Source organism: Podarcis vaucheri, assembly GCF_965113315.1.
Source record: "Podarcis vaucheri genome assembly, chromosome: 1".
NCBI lineage: Eukaryota > Metazoa > Chordata > Lepidosauria > Squamata > Lacertidae > Podarcis > Podarcis vaucheri.
The window spans coordinates 100,264,466-100,283,536 of record NC_138759.1 but is presented as its reverse complement, the minus strand read 5'-3'; the positions used below and the strand labels follow the sequence as shown (position 1 = coordinate 100,283,536).

Below are 19,071 nucleotides of genomic sequence, written 5' to 3'. Positions count from 1 at the left end.
AGTGGTTGTACAAGATGTTCAGCAACATTAATAAAATACATGCACCTCACATGTAATGACCAACCCATTGAGAACTACAGATTCTGAGAAAACACTGGGAACAGCCTGAGAAACTTATCAGCACAATTACTTCAAAAACATTTAATGTTTTTCATATCACCAACTTAAGCCAAATATCAGTGCTAATATATTTTACATTAAACTGTTCCAGAAGAACAGTTTTTTCTTCCTCAGGATTTCCTGTTGAGGCATACTCTGCCGAAAATACAGCAGTGTTGCTCCACCTCACTCACCATGATAGAAGGATTAATGTGGCCTGTATGGTAATAATGGAAGTACAGTAATGAACAAGAATAATATTGTTGCTAGCTCAGCAAACTACAAATTATTCTCATGGATTGGCCTGACCAGAGATTCAGTTGCCTGAAAGGAAGAGTGCCGAACACAGCACATCACTGAATGCAGCAGTTTATTCCCAGCGGTATGTATGAGTACAACAGCATGTGTTCCAGCTATTCTGAGCCTGTGAATTGCCACTGAAAGTGAGAGCCATTCACAAAGTTTAAGATGTGCCAACTTGAATGAAATATGGGGGCGGGGGGTAGATAAGCCCTGCCCTGTACAGTCGATCACATGACGTGATGTATGCACACCATATGAATGGCAGGCCCTCTCAAATATTTTATTGGAGGTGGTGAAGACCCCTCAGCCCCTAGGAATTGGCTCCTATGCTGGGCTGCAATTATTTCATCCACAAAGGTGTTTCTTCCAGGCTTTGGATGACTTACATATGTCTGCACTGGCTCTCAATAGTCACGGAAGCTCTGGAAACAAATAACTATCCGCTCCCTTTGATGGAAGAAAACTTGAATGCTGTTGAAAATCAGCAAAACAAAACCTCATTTAAATTGTAGTTTATATGCATACACCACAACCAAAAGTGTCTCTTCAACATATGAAACTTTAGTGCTAAATGAGACTACATGTAAATGAAACCAAAACACTGTACATGGCAAAATGCACATTCAAAACTAGAGAAGTAGATATTTTTAGTAGTCTTTAAAGCATACATCTCTTAGGAATGAAGCTGATCTCTTACCTCAGCATAGCATTCTTCCCATCGCTTCTCGTACATCTCACCTGCCTTGTTTGGTAACCAATTTCTATATCCCAAGGCTTGGAACTGTAGTGTGACCTAGATCTATGAAAATTCTGGAAATTCTCCACCACTTGAAGTTTGAAGGTGCTTCGTTCTGTTGATTCGGAACCAAAATCCAGCATAGTTCTCCCAATCATATTCATTTCCTTAAGGTGAGGCATCCGACACTTACTCCAGGGTCCAACTTTAAGACTGTACGTATATTCCTCTTCACCATGAGGACAAGACATCCAAACATCGCAAACCCTCGATTCAGTTAGATTTGGGCATTTGGCTCCGCCATAGAGTGGCGGCGCAATAACAGAACGGGTCCTGTGTTGTAAACTCTTTCCACAGTGTCTGCCACATATAGACCAGGAGGAAAACTCAGACACTACACAATCCCGTGGGCAAGGTATTAGGCAAGCTTGTTCCATAGGTGGCTGAGGGGTAAAATATTCACATATCTCATTCGCAACTACTGTTCTGTTCAACTTCTGTATACATTGTACCTTTCTGTGTTGTAATCCATGCTGGGCTGTTACACATGCTGAAGTTCTTGGTCTGACTTCACCAAGGGCAAAAGGAACAAGAACACACAGGTGCCATTCTGAAACTTCCCACTCAAAGAGTTCAAGATGCCAGTCACATATTTTGAAACAGCTCCTCTGGCTTTCAGGTCTGTCACTTTGTTCACAATTTGAATGATGGGTTGTCCACCCTTCAGAATGAACACACCAGACTACTCGGCTCTGAACACCGCCCGAACCACAATCACCTATACATCGTCCCCAATGACCTAAAAAAAGGAAAGGAAAGGAAATCTTAAAAAAATTGTTAAAGTTTGCATCTATGAAGGGAATAACTGGCTTGACGTGTAAAATGATTTCTGTCTCTTTAGAACCCCCTGTTTCTCAAATTCACCACCCTTCACTAACAGAAAATGGGGAAACACAATGCAACTACAGACCAGAACAAACAGCTGCAAGCAAGGAATTATGCCCAGCAAGACACACCCAATCCAGGCTTCTTGCATTTCAGCGCTGTCTTCTGCAGGGTTTTCACAATTTGTGGGGAAAGCTTCTTTTAAAAAAAAACAACCCTATATACCTATTTTTTTTAAACACACACACCTGTAGAATGGGGTGTGGTGGGGGTTGTGTCTGAACCTTGCAATTTATAGATCCTGTTTCTACCAGTTTTGCAATAAATATTAAGACATAGCTCAGTTGGCAGAGCATGAAACTCTTAATTTCAGGGTTGTAGGTTCAAGCCCCACCTTGAGCAAAAGTCTCCTGCATTGCAGGGGGTTGGACTAGATGTCCCTCATGGTCCCTTCAAGCTCTATGATTCTATAAAACCACTATTTGTTTATTTCAGCCCACATTTAAAATACAGTATTTTAAGAGCTGAGACTGGAATTCTGCTGGCTTTGACTCAGCTTTTATTCAAGCCTGTCCAAGTTTCCCCCTGCTGTGCATCTACTGAAGTAGGCAGGTCATCCATCTTTGCTGAACAATTATCTCTTGGCAGCTCTTTCATGGAGGCCTGGTCACATTTACTAATAAGGAAGAGGGAAGAAATGCAGAATAGTCATGAGCGCAAATTGAGAGGGATCCAGGACAAAATGTGAAAGCAAAAGGGAAAGAGGTATTGTTTTGTTTTTGTCATCACTGAGGATTAGTTTTCGATTGGATGCAGAGTGAGCCCAGTGGATTGATTAAACCTATATTCATGCAATACACCCACCTAGGTAATATTTCCACCAGGTTAGATATAAAACTGCCATCTGTTAGCATAAAAAGCCCAAAAGTAAACCCATGAGAAATATAGAAAATGGTTGAATAAATAAAATAAATAAATTGTCTGTGCACTGTCTTAAACACTACCCAGCTTTTGGACATCTTTGACTCTCTTCCTTTGACCCAGGAGGGTCAGGGTAGGAAATATGAGGCCTAGGGGGTCAAATATGCCCCTTCTGACCTCTCTATCTGGCTCTTGAGCTGAAAAAGGCTCCCCACCCCTAACAGAGGATAAACCTTGATACAGATATGCATTAACACCCATGCCAAAGAGCTGTACAGACCCATTAAAACCATTTAAGTAGCCAACGCCTGCATTACGTCAGAAGACACAAACTATCAAATTCTTTCCCCCAAGTGACATATGGCTGTCTTCCACAAAACACATATCAAAACTCTTTAGCCTTCCTCAAGATTTGCCCAGATTCTTTTCAGATTTCACTTATGCCAAAATTTCAGAAAAACTCTGCCTACCAGGCAGAAAATGTGTGCATACTTTGGTTGGAAAGTGGTCCTCAGTCAAAGAACATCTATACCACAGCTTTCATGGCTTCTCTTAAAGAATGCTGGGAAATTTTGTCTGATTAATGTGATAGCCACACATACATACACACAGTTCCTAGGGTCTTCGGGGCTTTGTTAAACCAGCTGAAGTCTCCATTGTAGGTATATCATGACAGCACATTTTCTAGATGTTCAAGTATTTGAACTGTATAAGATTCTGATAACAGATTGATCAAAAGATCCGATATACAGAGATTCTGAAGGAAATAATTTGCATAACCTCAAGATGCAATCCTATACTGAGTTGCCTGGGAGTAAGCACCAATGGACTCAAAGGGATTTACTTCCGATTAGACACAGATAGTTTTCCACTGTCAGTATGTCAGAACAGGATGGCATCAAATTGAGAAGGTAAGAAACCCTTGCCTCCCACAACTTTGATTGTGATTTGCTGTTTTTTAGCATTAGAGATATTTGAGGTGAGTTAAACACTAAAAATAAAAGAAATGCAGGCAAACATAGAAGTGATGAAAGGTACATTTACTTATTATTCTACCATGAACAGAAGTTGCATTTAGTACTTCTGCATACAAAAAGAAAATTATCCTCTCTTAAAGGCTAACATATATTAATCAAATTTTCTCTCAGCTTCTTCATATATACCTTCTAGCATCTTCAATTATAAGCAGGAAAATGGGAAATATATACAAAAACTCATTTGAAAAGTAAAAATGGCCTAGAGGCACATGCAGAATTAATATCAATTTATACATAAAAAAGTTTTTTTTAATGTGTTGAATGAATTAGAACAAAATTTATAAAGAAATTATATAGTCACAATGTAAAACTCATTTCTGAAAGGTTTAAGAAAACAATTTTTAAACAGGAATAACAAATAAAATGAATAGCTAAAATTGCTGCATCATTAAGACCTCGCTTTCTAATCCTTCAATGTCAGCTCTTTCCACCATTGTGAAGCAAAATTCACCAAGCATTGGATTGTTTACCCACTAACAGACCATCATGAGATAGATTTAATATAGAGACCATCATGAGATAGTGTTTTAAGGCTTTACAGGTAAAAAAATAGCACTTTGAATTGGGCCCGGGAACTAATTGACAACCAGAGCATCACCCTCTAAAATGACCATCCAAGTGGTACAGGAACCAATGCAAAGTGGGGCCGCCCACTCCCAACGCGGACAGCCCTCCCAGAAGGATACCATGGTCAATGGTATTGAAAGCCACCAAGAGGTTGAGGAGAATTATTAGGGACACATTTCCTCTGTCTCTCTCCTGACAGAGCAACATCCGGGCCAAAACCCAGACTGAAATGGATCCAGAAAATCAGTTTCCTTCAACAGAGCCTGATCTGGTCTGCAGCCACCCACTCCAAAACCTTGCCCAACAAGAAGACATTGGCAACCAGACACTAGTTATTTGAAATTTCCAAATCCAGGTTTTCTTGAGGAGTGGTTTTTCCACCGCCTCATTCAAGGAGGCATTAATCACCTCCCCACTGAACATCTCCTACTGAATATGTACCACAGCAGTTACATAGTGTGTGAATCTGCATTTCTGCTTATTGAAGACTGTGGAAGTCAACCAAACTGTTCTATACTATGGATAGCTCAGTTGGTTAGAACTTGGTGGTGATATGCCAAGATTGCAGGTTCAGTCAATGAGAGGGCCACATGTTCCTGCACTGCAGGGGTTTGGACTAGATGCTCCTTAGGGTCCCTTCCAACTCTGCCACTCTATTATTCTATTATTAACTTTTTTATTTCACGGTTGGCTTTGCCTGAGAGGCCTCCTTTGTCCTCTCTCTTTTTGTTTCAGAGGCAAGATTTGTGATTATAATTAGCACACATGTAAACAACGTATATGAGCAGCCACAGTAATTGGCAGAGAAGGGTTGCTGTGACTGCACAAGTCATCATATCCACATGTCTAGCCCCCTTACAGATGCTCACTTTCTCACATTTCTCCTCTCAGTGGGAGTACAACATAATCACAAAGGAAGCAACTCCTACACATCATTCCCCACCCCACTATAAACAAGGCCATAGTGAACATAAAAATAAGACTCGACAAAGAAGAATTTATAGTATAAAAATAACCAAAATCTGGTTGTGTGTGTCCACGTCAGACAGACATCGACTCCAGCTCCTGACACTTGGACAGGCTGATAACACTGAAGCCAAAATGCACAATGCATATGTACGTTCAACTTATTCCTTCTCCCCCCCCCCACAAAAAACCCTAATCTTTTCTATTCTGTTTTTAAAACATAACAAACATATAGAATTTATTCTGATGGGTTCTCAGTGCCTCTTGACATTCGCTGTTAAACACAGCAGCAAACTAATCTATGATGCCTCATTGCGCCACCAAATTTCCACTTCCGTAGTTTAAACAGAGTAGAAAGCTCCAGATCTTCCCACTAAATAGTGCTTGGTAATTAGCAATTAATTAGATCCTTTAAAAGGCTATAATGAGCAGTTTTTCTCCATAAATCCATGATCCATTACCAGAAATAGCTGCAGAGAGTGAACAAGAATGTGCTTACATTTATTAAAAACCAAAGGAAACAGTGGCTTCAAAAAGCCATAATTATGGGCTGGCATTGAAGTGATTCACAAAGACATATAGGCCTTCAGCTCCCAAGTCTGCATCCTGCCCTAATCTAAAAACTCCTGTCAATCACCAGTCTGCATGCTTTCCCTTGGTTTCTTCATAATATAAATACAGCCTCTCATTTTCAAGTAATAGAAACATCCAGGAACAGTTTTCTCATAGGAAGAAATTACTGGAGAGCCATGGTGCCTTTGTAGTCTCCGTATATTCAGAAGCATTGAGGTGTAGCAAGAGGGAAGTAAACACACCCTGCACACATTGGCTGTGTACACACCATTACCTTTAAAGTAGATTTCACCAAGGCCACCCCCCAAAATCCTGCGAACTGTAGTTTCTGGTCTGCATCACTTATGCATGTGTTTGGTTATTATGTCATTTCTATTCGAAAGAAAGAAAGAAAGAAAGAAAGAAGGAAGGAAGGTAAGTAAGTCTGCACAAAAATCTGCATCCATGCTCCAGGATGTGTATTTGCATGGTTACCCAATGGGGGAACACACATTTTTTTGAACTACAATGTTCAAACACACATTGCCTCTGTGTCAACAAGTTTGTTCCTTCATTTCAAGTAAACAACTAATGGAGCAAACCACCAGGGTGCTTACAGCATTCAAATAATAGGTTTCCTGGTTATATACCCTGCTATTGGGAAAAGATACTGTACATCTGCACCGCTGGATTGATGTCATGTGCTACTGCATGTGAGGCTTCTCATGAGGGCGATTTGTAAACAGTTTTCCCAGAATGTAACAGCCAGACTGCTGATAGCAATAAGCAATAGTCACAAAGAGTATAGAACACCAGTATTGCAGGAATGCCTCCAGTTGCTTTCAGTGCTATTTTCAAGATGATGGTTCTTCTTGCTTAAAGCACTATTTAACCTGGGCCCAGTATGTCCAAGGGAGCACTTGCTCCCAGTATGGATGTTTGAGGGATTCCGTCTTTGCAAATTGTGATATGAACTAGCCTGATCCACATTCCCCATCTTAATCTGTGGGTCAGGACACAGATATCCACCAGCTCTTGCATTTCCAAAATGCTTTACATAGTCCTCAGGCTCAAAACAGTTACAAAATATTTTATCTCAAAATGTGCTTTTAATGCAGAAGTTTAGGCATGTGCACTTTGAGATAAAATGCATTAGAAATACATATTTAAATGCAGATGACTTGTTTTTTATTCAAGAAAGGCTCCCCCCCCCCCAAGTCTTCCACAAACTCAGATATTTTGATGCAACTCGTCTGTCTCGGTCTTTTCAGTTTATATACATAATGAAATCTCTCCATTCACAATAGGAAGTGTCTTGTTTGCTTTGCCCTCTAGCTAGTCAGACTTTTTGTGTTATTATTTCAGAGATTATGAGAACCTAGAGTTTATCATACTACATTTCAGTGGTGTATTGGTGCACATTGAGACTGGTGGGGTGGAATGCACGGAGACCAACCATAAATGGGGCCAGAGGTAATGGCAGGCATTGTCACCCTAACTTGTCAGTAAGAGATCAGAAAGTGGTGGAGTGGGAAGGCTGAAGTTGATGGCACAGTACCTTAAATGCCCTAATGCAAAAGTCGCCAACATTTTTGAGATAGTGGGCACATTTTAACTTTGAGGGAGTCCTGGGGATGCCAATCATAAAACAGCTGCTATCAGGAGAGCCGACTTGGTCCCCAGGTTATGGGTGCCTGGTGCGTGTGACATCATGCACACCCACACCCACGCATGTTCAACTGATGCACAACCATGTATACACACAGCACCGGGAAATACAGGTAATTAAGTACAATTGATTTAAACTGCAAAAAGACGCAAAAATGGACAGAAAAGGGTGGGGAAATGGCAACTGCAATCTCACGAGCCTTTGCACTGACCTTTAAGGCCTGTAGAGAGTTGGTGTTCGGGAATGGCGGTTTCAACAGTTTCCAAAGGTTTAGAAGGCGTTTACAGGCTTTAAAGATGGTGCTTCCCACTATACGCAATTCATGTATACTCATGGTACCTGGGAATGTAACCCCCACGTAAATGGGGAGGCTCCTGTACTTTAAGACCACCCATCATGAAAATTTCCTTCTCGTCTGGATTAAGTTTCAGCCGAAACTGATCCGAAACACCCATTCAAAGGTAAAACCACCATACCTTATTCAGATGGAAAGGAGAAATAGAGTCAAGTGACAATGGCAAGCTGCCAGCAACCCACTTGAAAACACTGGATGAATTCTTCCAGTAGTCTTGTGTATAAGAGAGAGAGAGAGCACTGCACATAAAAGCTCAGTGAGGGGGGAAAAACAGGCTACCAGCACCACCTTTGTGGAGAGAAACATAGCTCACACAAGGTCCCCAATTCAATCGTTTGTGTCTTGGCAAACAAGCAAGAGAAAGGCCCCTGCCAGAGCCACGAGGCATAATAACTCATTAATCTCTAAGCATCTTTGAGTACCATCAATATCTTTGCATCAATCGCGGGGGTTTTCTTTTGCTTTGATAGCTTTTTATTGTCAGAAAATTAGGAAATATAGCATCATCACGATGAGGAGTAACACCATTCTCTATCTTTTGTTAAAGCTATAAATGGCAAATATGAGTGTCTGGCAAACAAACCATCAAACACTTAACAAATGTAGACGGCTAGAGGCATTAGGTAGAGGTTAGAAGCAGTAGGCATTCATTCATTTAGGGATAATGCAAGGGGAAGAATGCAAACAGTAAGCATGAGCAGAGGAGTAGCAGAAATGTCCCTGACCACAAGAGATACTTGAAACAACAACAAATGATTCTTTTATGCCGGGAAAATCCACAGAAGGGAGCATTCAGCAGCTGTCAGAAATGGTAAATGCTCACGTGAGATTCATTTCTAAAAAGTAAAACAAAACATGAAGCAAAGCCCTCTGGAATTTAACCTGCTGACAAATGAGCCATTTCTAGTGAGAAACTGTGTCTTTGTAACATTAAACCAACAGTCTCTAAACCCTCAGTTTGATCTGTACTGCAGGGAAGCACAAATACCCAGTGATACAAGAATCCTTCTTTCTCCACCTGAAGTGCTAACATAAATCCTTGTGCATTTAAGCATGAGAAGATTAAAAGGCATGATCACAAACCTCACACCCATCACTGAAGAAGCAACATTATGGGTTGTGATCAAAACAATTAAAAAAAATGAGGAAGCATTGCACAGAGAGGGCCTTCTGTTAGATGCCCTAGGTTTCGAACAATCACCCCAAAGCAGTCTTGTTTGGGTTATTTGACAGTGAATTGAAATGTATTCACACAGTGTTTGAATGCCATGCTTCACAAATCCTTAGGGTTTCTCAGCCTCAGGTCAACGGCAGTAGGGCATTACAAGCAGGACTTTGGGGCAGGCACCCACAATGTTGGCATCGAAAGGTCTAAACAATTTGGGGTGTGCACGTGCAAAGGAACACCTGCTTTGACACAGACCTGCCCATTTCTTGAGACTGATTTTGCCGCTGCTGGCTGAGGTGCATTTTGCACCATCCCAGGGAAGGTTTTTTCTGTAGTGGTGCTCAACTTGTGGAACTCCCTCCCCTCTGAAATAATCCAAGCAAAAGTTCCAATGAATGAGGCACTGACAGTCATATTCTATACAGTGGTACCTCGGATTAAGTACTTAATTCGTTCCGGAGGTCCGTTCTTAACCTGAAACTGTTTTTAACCTGAAGCACCACTTTAGCTAATGGGGCCTCCAGCTGCTGCTGCGCCGCCAGAGCCCAATTTCTGTTCTCATCCTGAAGCAAAGTTCTTAACCTGAAGCACTATGTAACCCGAGGTACCACTGTACTTGTAGAAGCGTCCAAGACATCTTCGAGGATAGCCCCATGTGTAATGCATTGCAGTAATCCCACTGGGAAAATATCAGGATGAGATCCCTGTAGGACTTTCCAGTACTTGAGGCTTCTCTCATACCTGCATGATAAAGTACCGTACCTGCTGTATACAACCACTAAAAGACAGAGTAGCCCTGCCCTCCACAGGAACCATTTAAAATGGTTAAGTAACAGCTGCTCCTGAATCCTAATTTGTGCCCAGTCATCATTAGTTCTCCTTCCTATGTTCCCTAGGTAAGGAACTACACCCCATCCATTTCAGAACAGCTTCACATTGCTGATTCATGTGCAGTTTACGCTCTTGCAGCCCCGCCATTTGCCATTATTAGTCAGTAAATTAAAGTAGCTAAAGATCTTCTCAGGTGAAAAGGTGGATGAGATAGGATTTACAAGCCTGTTAACAGAGCGCCTTGTAAAGGGAGGGATCAGAGAGGGATCAGAGATTGATTAAGTCACAATAGTATGGGGAAAATAATTCATCACCATAGTATACAGCCCAAAACAAAGGGGTGATGCAGTAAAATGGCAGACTTGGGAAAGAAAGAAAGAAAGAAAGAAAGAAAGAAAGAAAGAAAGAAAGAAAGAGAAAGAAATGTATTGAAGTTTTAAAATCGTGAACTAACATAAGTTTGGCAACATAATAAATAATAAAATCATAGTGTGCCTGAAAAGCTATCATCAGTAGCCCTGAGTTAAAAAGAAATGTGAATGCAGCTATATTTTAAAGCAGTCAATATTTTAATTTGTAAGCTTTTTATTTGATGGGGAAAGTACTATGATGTCAGCCCATATTGCTTATCTAATTCAGTTAACCAGCACATAATAGTAGTTACAACTTGCTTTATGTGGTGTAGGCCGAATTGCTTTTCATGCCCGCAGAGTAAAAAAAATTATACAATAATTACGCTCACAAGGGCACAATGACATTTGCGCACACTTTTGACATGCAGGGCACACGTACATTGGAAAACAAGCTGTTTGGATAATGATCACATATTAGGGGACAAAATGGCATCATCAGCCCTAAAAATATGTAGTTTAATAAGGATGGCAATTATAATCATGTTTGCAGTTTGACATTTTGTCAACAGCTCACCATTCCACAGTTCATTCAAGTTTGGAAGCCAGTCCCCGCCCCCTCTCTCTCTGTGTGTGTGTGTTACTGTATACACACAGTGGTTTGCATCCAATAGGTTTCAGTTAGTTTCCACTGAAATCAATGAGATTTAAGTTACACATTACGAACTTAAGTCCCATTCATTTCTGTGGGATACTGATTAAATTATTAATTCAATACCTGGATTCATTTTAGGCAGGTACTGCCTAAGCTGCATCTTGCAATTCATACTAGAGACAGAACCCTGGGGGCAAGGGAATGAATATATTGCTTTTGCTGCTAGTTACTAACTGCACTTATTAGCATTTTATTAAAAGAAATATCTGTTTCTTCACTTCCATCCACCAAAAATGGATCATCCACAAAAAGTAAAAATGCATTACACAGCTCTTGAATGGGATTCAAGTGATATGCCTTTTAAAAGCATGGATTAATTCTTGGAATAGACAGCAACTACCAGACATAATAGCAGCAAATCATGATTTCATTACCGCCAGTCTGGAGAATTACTTTAGGCAGCTGCTATTACTGTTCTTCAAGATCATCCCAGTTCACTTTGGCTGAATATTTGTAGTTGACGTCTAGCATAAGTACTGTTGGCACAACTCCAGCCTCTCTCCATATGATCACGTTCTAGCCTGACAGTCTGACACTTAGAAGAAAGCTCTGAGTTGTTGTGCTTTTATCGTCATGGACAGATGCTGCTGACTCAAAATAAAAAGTCCGTTCTATTTCCAATTTGTCTGAAGGGTATTTTTTAATCAGTAGTTAATGGATAATCAATTCTGAGATGGCTACATAGAACACTGCATTATGAACTTGCTTATAAAATCCCATTAGCTTGTCTAACAATATGAAGGAAGAAACCATAAAATCAAGCCTTCCATTAACTTAAATAATAGCTGAATACATATTAGGATGTTTTGCAAAACACTATTTATAAACATGGGGGGGTTGGATAAAATGGAAACACAGAGCTAATCACTTTCCGTTCACAGATCCAACCTGCTCATTTTTATCCATTATAAAGATTCTCTCTCTCCCCCTCTCACACAAACCTCTTCTCTAAACTATTTAGATGATGGTTAGGTAACCACAGACACCAGGAATGAAAGAACATAGGAAGTGTCTGCTGGATGTGTCCAAAGACCCATCTAGTCCAGCAATCTGTTCTCACAGTGACCAAGAGCTCTCTCCCCATCTGCAGTTTCTAGCAAGTGGCATTCAGAAGGATTTTCCCTCTAACAGTGGAGTTAAAAACCTAGTTATTATGTGGCAGTAGAACCTAGCCAGATGCTGAGCACTATCATCATCATCATCATCATATTATGGGGGTGGAGAGGTAGTGCCGAAAGCTGGCCTTGTTCTCAAGATCTTGGAAACCAAAGCTCAGATTACTAGAGCTAACCATATTTGTTTGGATTGGCATGGCCCACAAAACCAAAATCCCATTATGCTCTCAAGCAGGAGAAGCTTTGCAGGAAATTCAGATTAGGCACAAGATACATGAACCAGTCCCATAAACAAAATTACATGAGATTTACTTTCTACTAAGTGAGGAAACCTGGCCCATCCCTGTATTAGGTAATGTCCTGTTCTCTTTTTTTTTTTAATTGATTTTTATTGATTTTCCAAAAAGGAAACGAAAAGAAAAATAGAAAAGAAAAAAGCATATCAAAGAAAAAATCCAGACACCCCGCGCGCAATATACATACATTAAAGATATTTTTCACTTAAAACTTTACATTGTCATTTCTTTGTAGACTTCCTTCAGCTTGTCCGTAAATCTTTCGTAGCAGTACCCCTAGTCCCACATTTCTTAGTTTGTATTGTCATTGGTCTTCTTTGTTAACTTCTGTTTGCTTAAAACAATAACTCTTAATCTTTTCACAGTGCTTCTCTAAATCCCTTTAACGTCGTTTTTCCCTCACTGATACATTCCAGGTACTCCACATACTTTCCCCAGTCCTTGATAAACTTTTGGTCTCTTTGGTATCTGATCTTTCCTGTCAGTCTGTCTAGCTCTGCGTAGTCTAGTAACTTTGATCTCCACTCCTCTATCGTTGGCATCTCCTGTTTTTTCCACTTCTGGGCAAGAATTATCCTTGCTGCCGTAACCGCATAGTATACAAATTTACAATCTTTCTTTTCAATATCCTTCCCTAATAACCCTAACAGAAAGATTTCAGGCCTCTTTTTAAACGTATATTTCAAGATTTTCTTTAACTCAACAGGTAATGTCCTGTTCTCAAACCCAAGTTGACATCATTTTGAGTGAGAGACCTGGAAGCCCTGCTCCCTGGCGTGCAGGCCTTTTTCCGCCTGGCATGGGAGAGCAGGGCCCTCACTGACTCCAACTACAAAAGCTGAGGGTGCTGAAGATGCCAGAGACTATCTTGGCTGTCTTTGAATGCAGACCCAGGCCATTGAGCCTGAGCTTCCATAGCCACTGCCCACCATGCCCTACCATTGGCAGGACTGGCAGCAACAGAAGCTTATATGGTCTGTACATATAATATTTTATTCTTTTCCTACTTATGCTGTTTTAAATGCACATTTAGTATCGGACTTAATTTAGCAATATTTTCATCTGAAATGTTTAAAATAGTTTTTGTTAGTGCCGTTAACTTTGCTGCATTAAATGTTTATGCTGTAGCTGACCTTGTAATGTTTTATTTTGAAATCTTTAAGCTAATATTTTAGTTTCCTGTTAATCATGTGGCTTTGAATGTATACTTTATATTTGACTTTCTTCTCTAATGTTTTGTTCTGGAGTGTTTCATTTGATGTTGTAAACTGCTTGGAGATCCCACCCCTCTTAAAACTATAAAAGAGGCAACAAAATGAAATAATAATAATGTTTACATTAAAATATTTGTAGTAATATTTGTAGCAGTTGCTGCTGATTGAACAAGAACATTCCCCTGTTAAAGGTTTCAAGGCAGCGGGGTCTGGTCAATGCCTGGACACATTTGTGGTTAGTATCCATTTGGACTGGCAGGGCAGAAAGCAGAGAGACCAACAGTAGTCAGAGGCCAAGGTGATAACAGGCAGTGCCAACTAATTCTCATTTTCTTCACCATCCTCCTCCTAAAATGCTACACTAATAGAAAAGAGGAGAAAGCTGACAACCATAGCCACCCTGACCCCCTGGACTGGCTGTAAGAAAGAAGACTGGCTGATACGGGCCGACTGAGGACAGACTTGAGACTAGTGAGGTCATGCTCTATGCACCCAAATGGTCCAGCCTCCAGTGCATTAGGGAGAGCCCTTGGGAACCCCATGGAAGCTGCCTTGGGTTCCATGATGGAAGAAAAGTGGGGTGTAAATATTAATTGAATACAAATATTAATTCTTCATCTGGTCATGCCACTTGTCTTAATTTTTATTGCTGCCAAGTACTTACAGCCTTTGTGGTTTTTGGACCATCACGCACATTCACCAACCTCCTTGGCTCCTTTGGCAATATGGCAGCATCTCAAAATGAGCAAGTGGTGAGCCAACAAGACAGGGCAGACTTGCTTCCTCATGGACACAGGATGCCTTGTGGTATCAAATTTATCGTCTTCCTTCAAATGGAATTAATTTGCTTGCGATTGATAATTTACCAGGTAGGCTTAACTCCCCTGCACTCCCTCCATTTCACGGGCTAGTCTTCAGCAGCTGTCATATGGTTAACAGTAAAAACTTTTTCAGCAAACATTTTATAATGTCATTACAACTGTAGATAGTAGAACAATGTTGAACTAAGAAATTAACCTTGGCTATACACTGTGTTGTTAACTGGTATCTCTATTCACAGCTGTACAAAAGATAATTTTAATCCATACAATGTGAACCCTGATTGTGTTCTATATAATACCTCCTTTTAATTGAGGGTATAATATTACATCACAAATGCCTTTATCAAGCAGACTGTTAATCTCGTCACAAAGGAATAACAGGATGTTTGGCAAAAGCATTTTCAATTAAACCATGTTGACTCACATCAGTTATTTTATTTCTCAGCTAAATGCCCTGGCCAGGATTAGCATCAGGCAGAAAGGTCTCTTTTAGTACTTTTAATATATTGAGAATGTGAAGCACCATTTTCCACTTCTTCTAAGATTGATTAAGTCAGCAACGCTTTACAGTTACCAGTGCAGAACTCCCATTGATCTCAACAGGGCTTGTAAATTTAGATGCAGCAAGAAAAACCCAAACTGTATTAGCTGTAACTGTATTCAATGAATGTACCTATTATAGCCACATGCAAAGGAAGACAGAGCTCCTATACTTTTAACTGCTATATGGAAGAGGAAATTTTAACAGCTTCCCCTACAAGACAAAACTTGACTGCAAAGTACCGTCTTCCATTGATTTAATTTCTCTCTGAGCAACTGTTAAAGGGACAGGAGCCCTTGCCTCTGAGCATCTTGTCACTCTCTCTGCTACTTCCTTTAACAAAGATGTGAAAACCAGAGACTGAGGAACTGTGTGTATTCAACCTTACACCTTTCTTCAAAAAGAATGCCATACTCTCATACCTACATACTGCAAAATGGACAATGCTTCCAACTCCACTCCAAATAATGAACAGAAATATCCACTGAACACATCCAATCTAGGAAGCTTTAAACAGGTTTATTCCCTTACAACACCTTTACAGAGCACACACACAGAAAAAATTATTGTGTATTATATTTATATGCCACTCTTCCACCAAAGAGCAAAGGGGTGCATACATTAATCTATCCTGTCTTATCTTCATAATCATTCTGTAAGGTATATTAGGCTGAGAGGTACTGACTGGCCCAAGATCGCCCAATAAGCTTTCCTTATCTGAACCTGGATCTCCTGGTCCTTGTCCAACAATCACGGCACACTGACTTTCAATAGTACCACTTACCCACTGAAATAGCTTATTGTAGGATTTGATGGCTAAAATAGCTTGAGGATTTAGATATGAATCCTCTTCCTATTACCAACAAGGGGATGTGTAGCCACAACTCCCTCCAATTATAGGATCCTACAAATATCATTATGGCTCTAAGTTAAGAATGAAGGTTGAGAAATATAACAACCCTGGAAGCACCAGATTAAGTCGCATGTAATTTTTCATTCTTCCCTGTTCTATTTCAAGACGAAAACCTCAGGCCTCCAAAGAATCAGCAGGAGTTTTTCAAAAAGATGTTTTCCTTGGTTATACTAGAAGCTGCCTCTGTACTGGAAGCTGCCTTCTGTGTGCTGGAAGCAGCTGTAGATTAAGTTTTGGGAAGCTGCTGTTTGAATGGAATGACAGCCCCTGCTGTGCAAGCCAAAGTGGGAGGGAGCCACTGATGCAAGCATATTGCTCCTACAAGCTGGCTGGCCTACAAAAGGTACTCCCGTCATTCTGTTTAATATCAGCAAATGGGATAACAGCCATGCATGGTGGAGTCCTGTCATTAGTCTTCTAATGCACTTGTATAGCTCTGATGAGGGGTACTGACAGATTTATTAGCACTATGCAGAGCACATACCCTTGATGTTCACATTGCTACTAATTAATATTCAATCCATATACAAGGTACCCCCAGTCTTGAGGGTCAGCTGCATTAAATCTCATGGGTAGCCATTTCTGAACACTGCTTATTATTGGTAGTATATACGAAGGCACATTTCTTCTGTTTCTGAGAAATGGAAATAACACATCTATTGCTTACAGAGACATGGGAAGCCTGTCCCTTTGTTTCTACAGTTTTCCGCTTTGTCTCCCTACTCTTACATATCACCTACAGAAAAGCTGTGGAATGTCTCAGATATCCTTCCTTCATCAAACTACTTGTGTGGCTGCAGGGTTCTTCAATGTTCTCCATTCCACCCTCCCCCCAAAAAACAACACACTTGTACAAAACAATACGGTGCATTTTGTTCCAACTTTAATTGATTGGACTATGCCGATTTGTTAAGTTTTGCAACCTCACCTGCGATCGTTTACAATGAAGGGCAAGATAGAAAGTTTGCAAATAAACATGCTATTCATCACAGTGTTAGAACAGAGATCTAGATCTCTTAACAATGTATCTGATAGATGTCTGCATTTAGAAGTGCTTTATCCTGTCCAAGCACAACTTGTAAAATATAATAATAATAATAATAATAATAATAATAATAATAATAATAATTATAATAATAATAATAATAATAATTTTATTTATATCCCACCCATCTGGCTGGGTTGCCCCAGCCACTCTGGGCAGCTTCCAACACATATAAAAACATAATAAAGCATCAAACATTGAAAACCTCCCAATACATGGCTCCCTTCAGATATCTTCTAAAAGTTGTATAGTTATTTATCTCCTTGCCCTAATGGGAGGGCATTCCACAGGGAGGGCGGCCCTACCGAGAAGGCCCTCTGCCTGGTTCCCTGAAACATGACACTAGTGTCTTCCAGAACCAGGTAATTTACAAAGCCAATTCACTCTCCGCTATCAAGTACCCAGTACTGTTACACTCCTTGTTTATTAAATATCTTTCATCTGAGGTTCATAGGGAGGTTTACAATGATAGAGGGCACCAAGATATGCAACTCCAGACTGATATGCCAGCTATTCAATATACTAACCAGTGGCTAGCAAGAGACTTGTCGAGCAATATATAGAGTTCTTTTAAAATGTCTGTTTGCAGATCCTTTATCTGATAATATAATAAAATAATAAAGTAATAAATAAAATAATAATAAAATAATAAATAAATATTTTATTATAATAAAGAGTTGGTTGAAGTCAGAAGAGTTGTTTTATGACACCATTCACAAACATTTGGAATAAATTCAGAAGCCAAAATCCTATACCGATTTCGCCGTGCTTCAAACACATTGATTCTAATGAGTTCAGGCAAGCCTAATCTGGGTCATTTTTGCGGCCGTGACATTTAAAAACCTGTTACCTGCCAGTTGATTCCATGTGCTATTGATGCAATCTTTAACCCAAAAAAATGTTATGGGAAGTTTTTTTCAAGCTGGGAAATGCACTATTCGGCAAGATTAAAAGATTTTTTTTTTCCTGCTTCCACAATGATAAATTGATTTCCTATAGAAGCATGCATTTAGACAATCAAATAACAACACAATTATTATTTCACTTCTTTCAGATGGGGCAGTCCCCAGCCCCAACCCCAGATGCATGCCTTCAATGGTAGCAGTGGTTTTGGGGGGTGGGGTGGGGAGTAGGGAGAACGCTTCATACAGGAATCTTGCATATTTATCTCCTGAAATGCATTCTTTAAGTTGGACAACAGGAATTTGACTTTAAAATTATTTTGAATGGTGTGGATGGATTTGTATTATATGTGGATTGGTGATGGCAACAACCCATATGACTTTGAGGCAATCACACTCTACTATTTTATTCACATGGTACCTGATCTGGTCATTTGGGTAATTTTTTTAGAAACTTCAAACATAGGCGGCAATAAATGGCCCAGAACAACATTTCCCTCTACATGTTCCCAATTAATATGTCTGGTTATGTCTTGCCAGAAACTCCTGAACTGGTAGTCTCAGCAAAGAGCCAGAGAACAGCAAATCAACCTTTGCTTCTGCAGTAGAACTTTTTTGGTTCCGTCACCCACTATATAGCCCACTGTGTTCCCAGAAGCTTCTTCTGATGGTAAGTGGACCCTCCAGAACAGCATTAGATGGGACGCAGGTGAGCTGTAGTGGAGAGAGAAATCAACCAGGCTGCCTTTAACAAGTGGTAGTGCTCTTCTACTCACAAAAGACACCTTTGAATCCAATCCTGGAGGTGCAAGTGACAAACAGCAAAAGGAAATTGATGCATTTGTCTGCTAAATGGGAATGTGAGGCAAGGAGGAATGCTAACTAGAACTGAAGAAAAAGAGATGGCTCCCACAGTGATCCACAGGGTCAGGGCATGTTGACAAGGAAGAACATGGGCAAGATTCCTAGACATACACCGCCAACAACTGCAGACGATGGAGATGCAAGGTTAGGATTTATCACCAAGCAGCAGCTTGGATTTGTAAAGAACTTTTGCAGGGGCCCAAATG

General features: G+C 40.2%; 1 protein-coding gene across 5 annotated transcripts in view; it reads right to left on the bottom strand.

The window, feature by feature from the left end:
* THSD7B (thrombospondin type 1 domain containing 7B) overlaps positions 1-19,071 on the bottom strand; it is a 633,259-nt gene that overhangs the window by 217,808 nt on the left and 396,380 nt on the right. For all 5 annotated transcript variants that reach the window (XM_082197355.1, XM_082197356.1, XM_082197357.1 and 2 more), the window contains one exon: positions 1,100-1,937. In XM_082197355.1, coding sequence (XP_082053481.1) covers positions 1,100-1,937 — 838 coding nt within the window. The remainder of the gene's footprint in view (positions 1-1,099; positions 1,938-19,071) is intronic.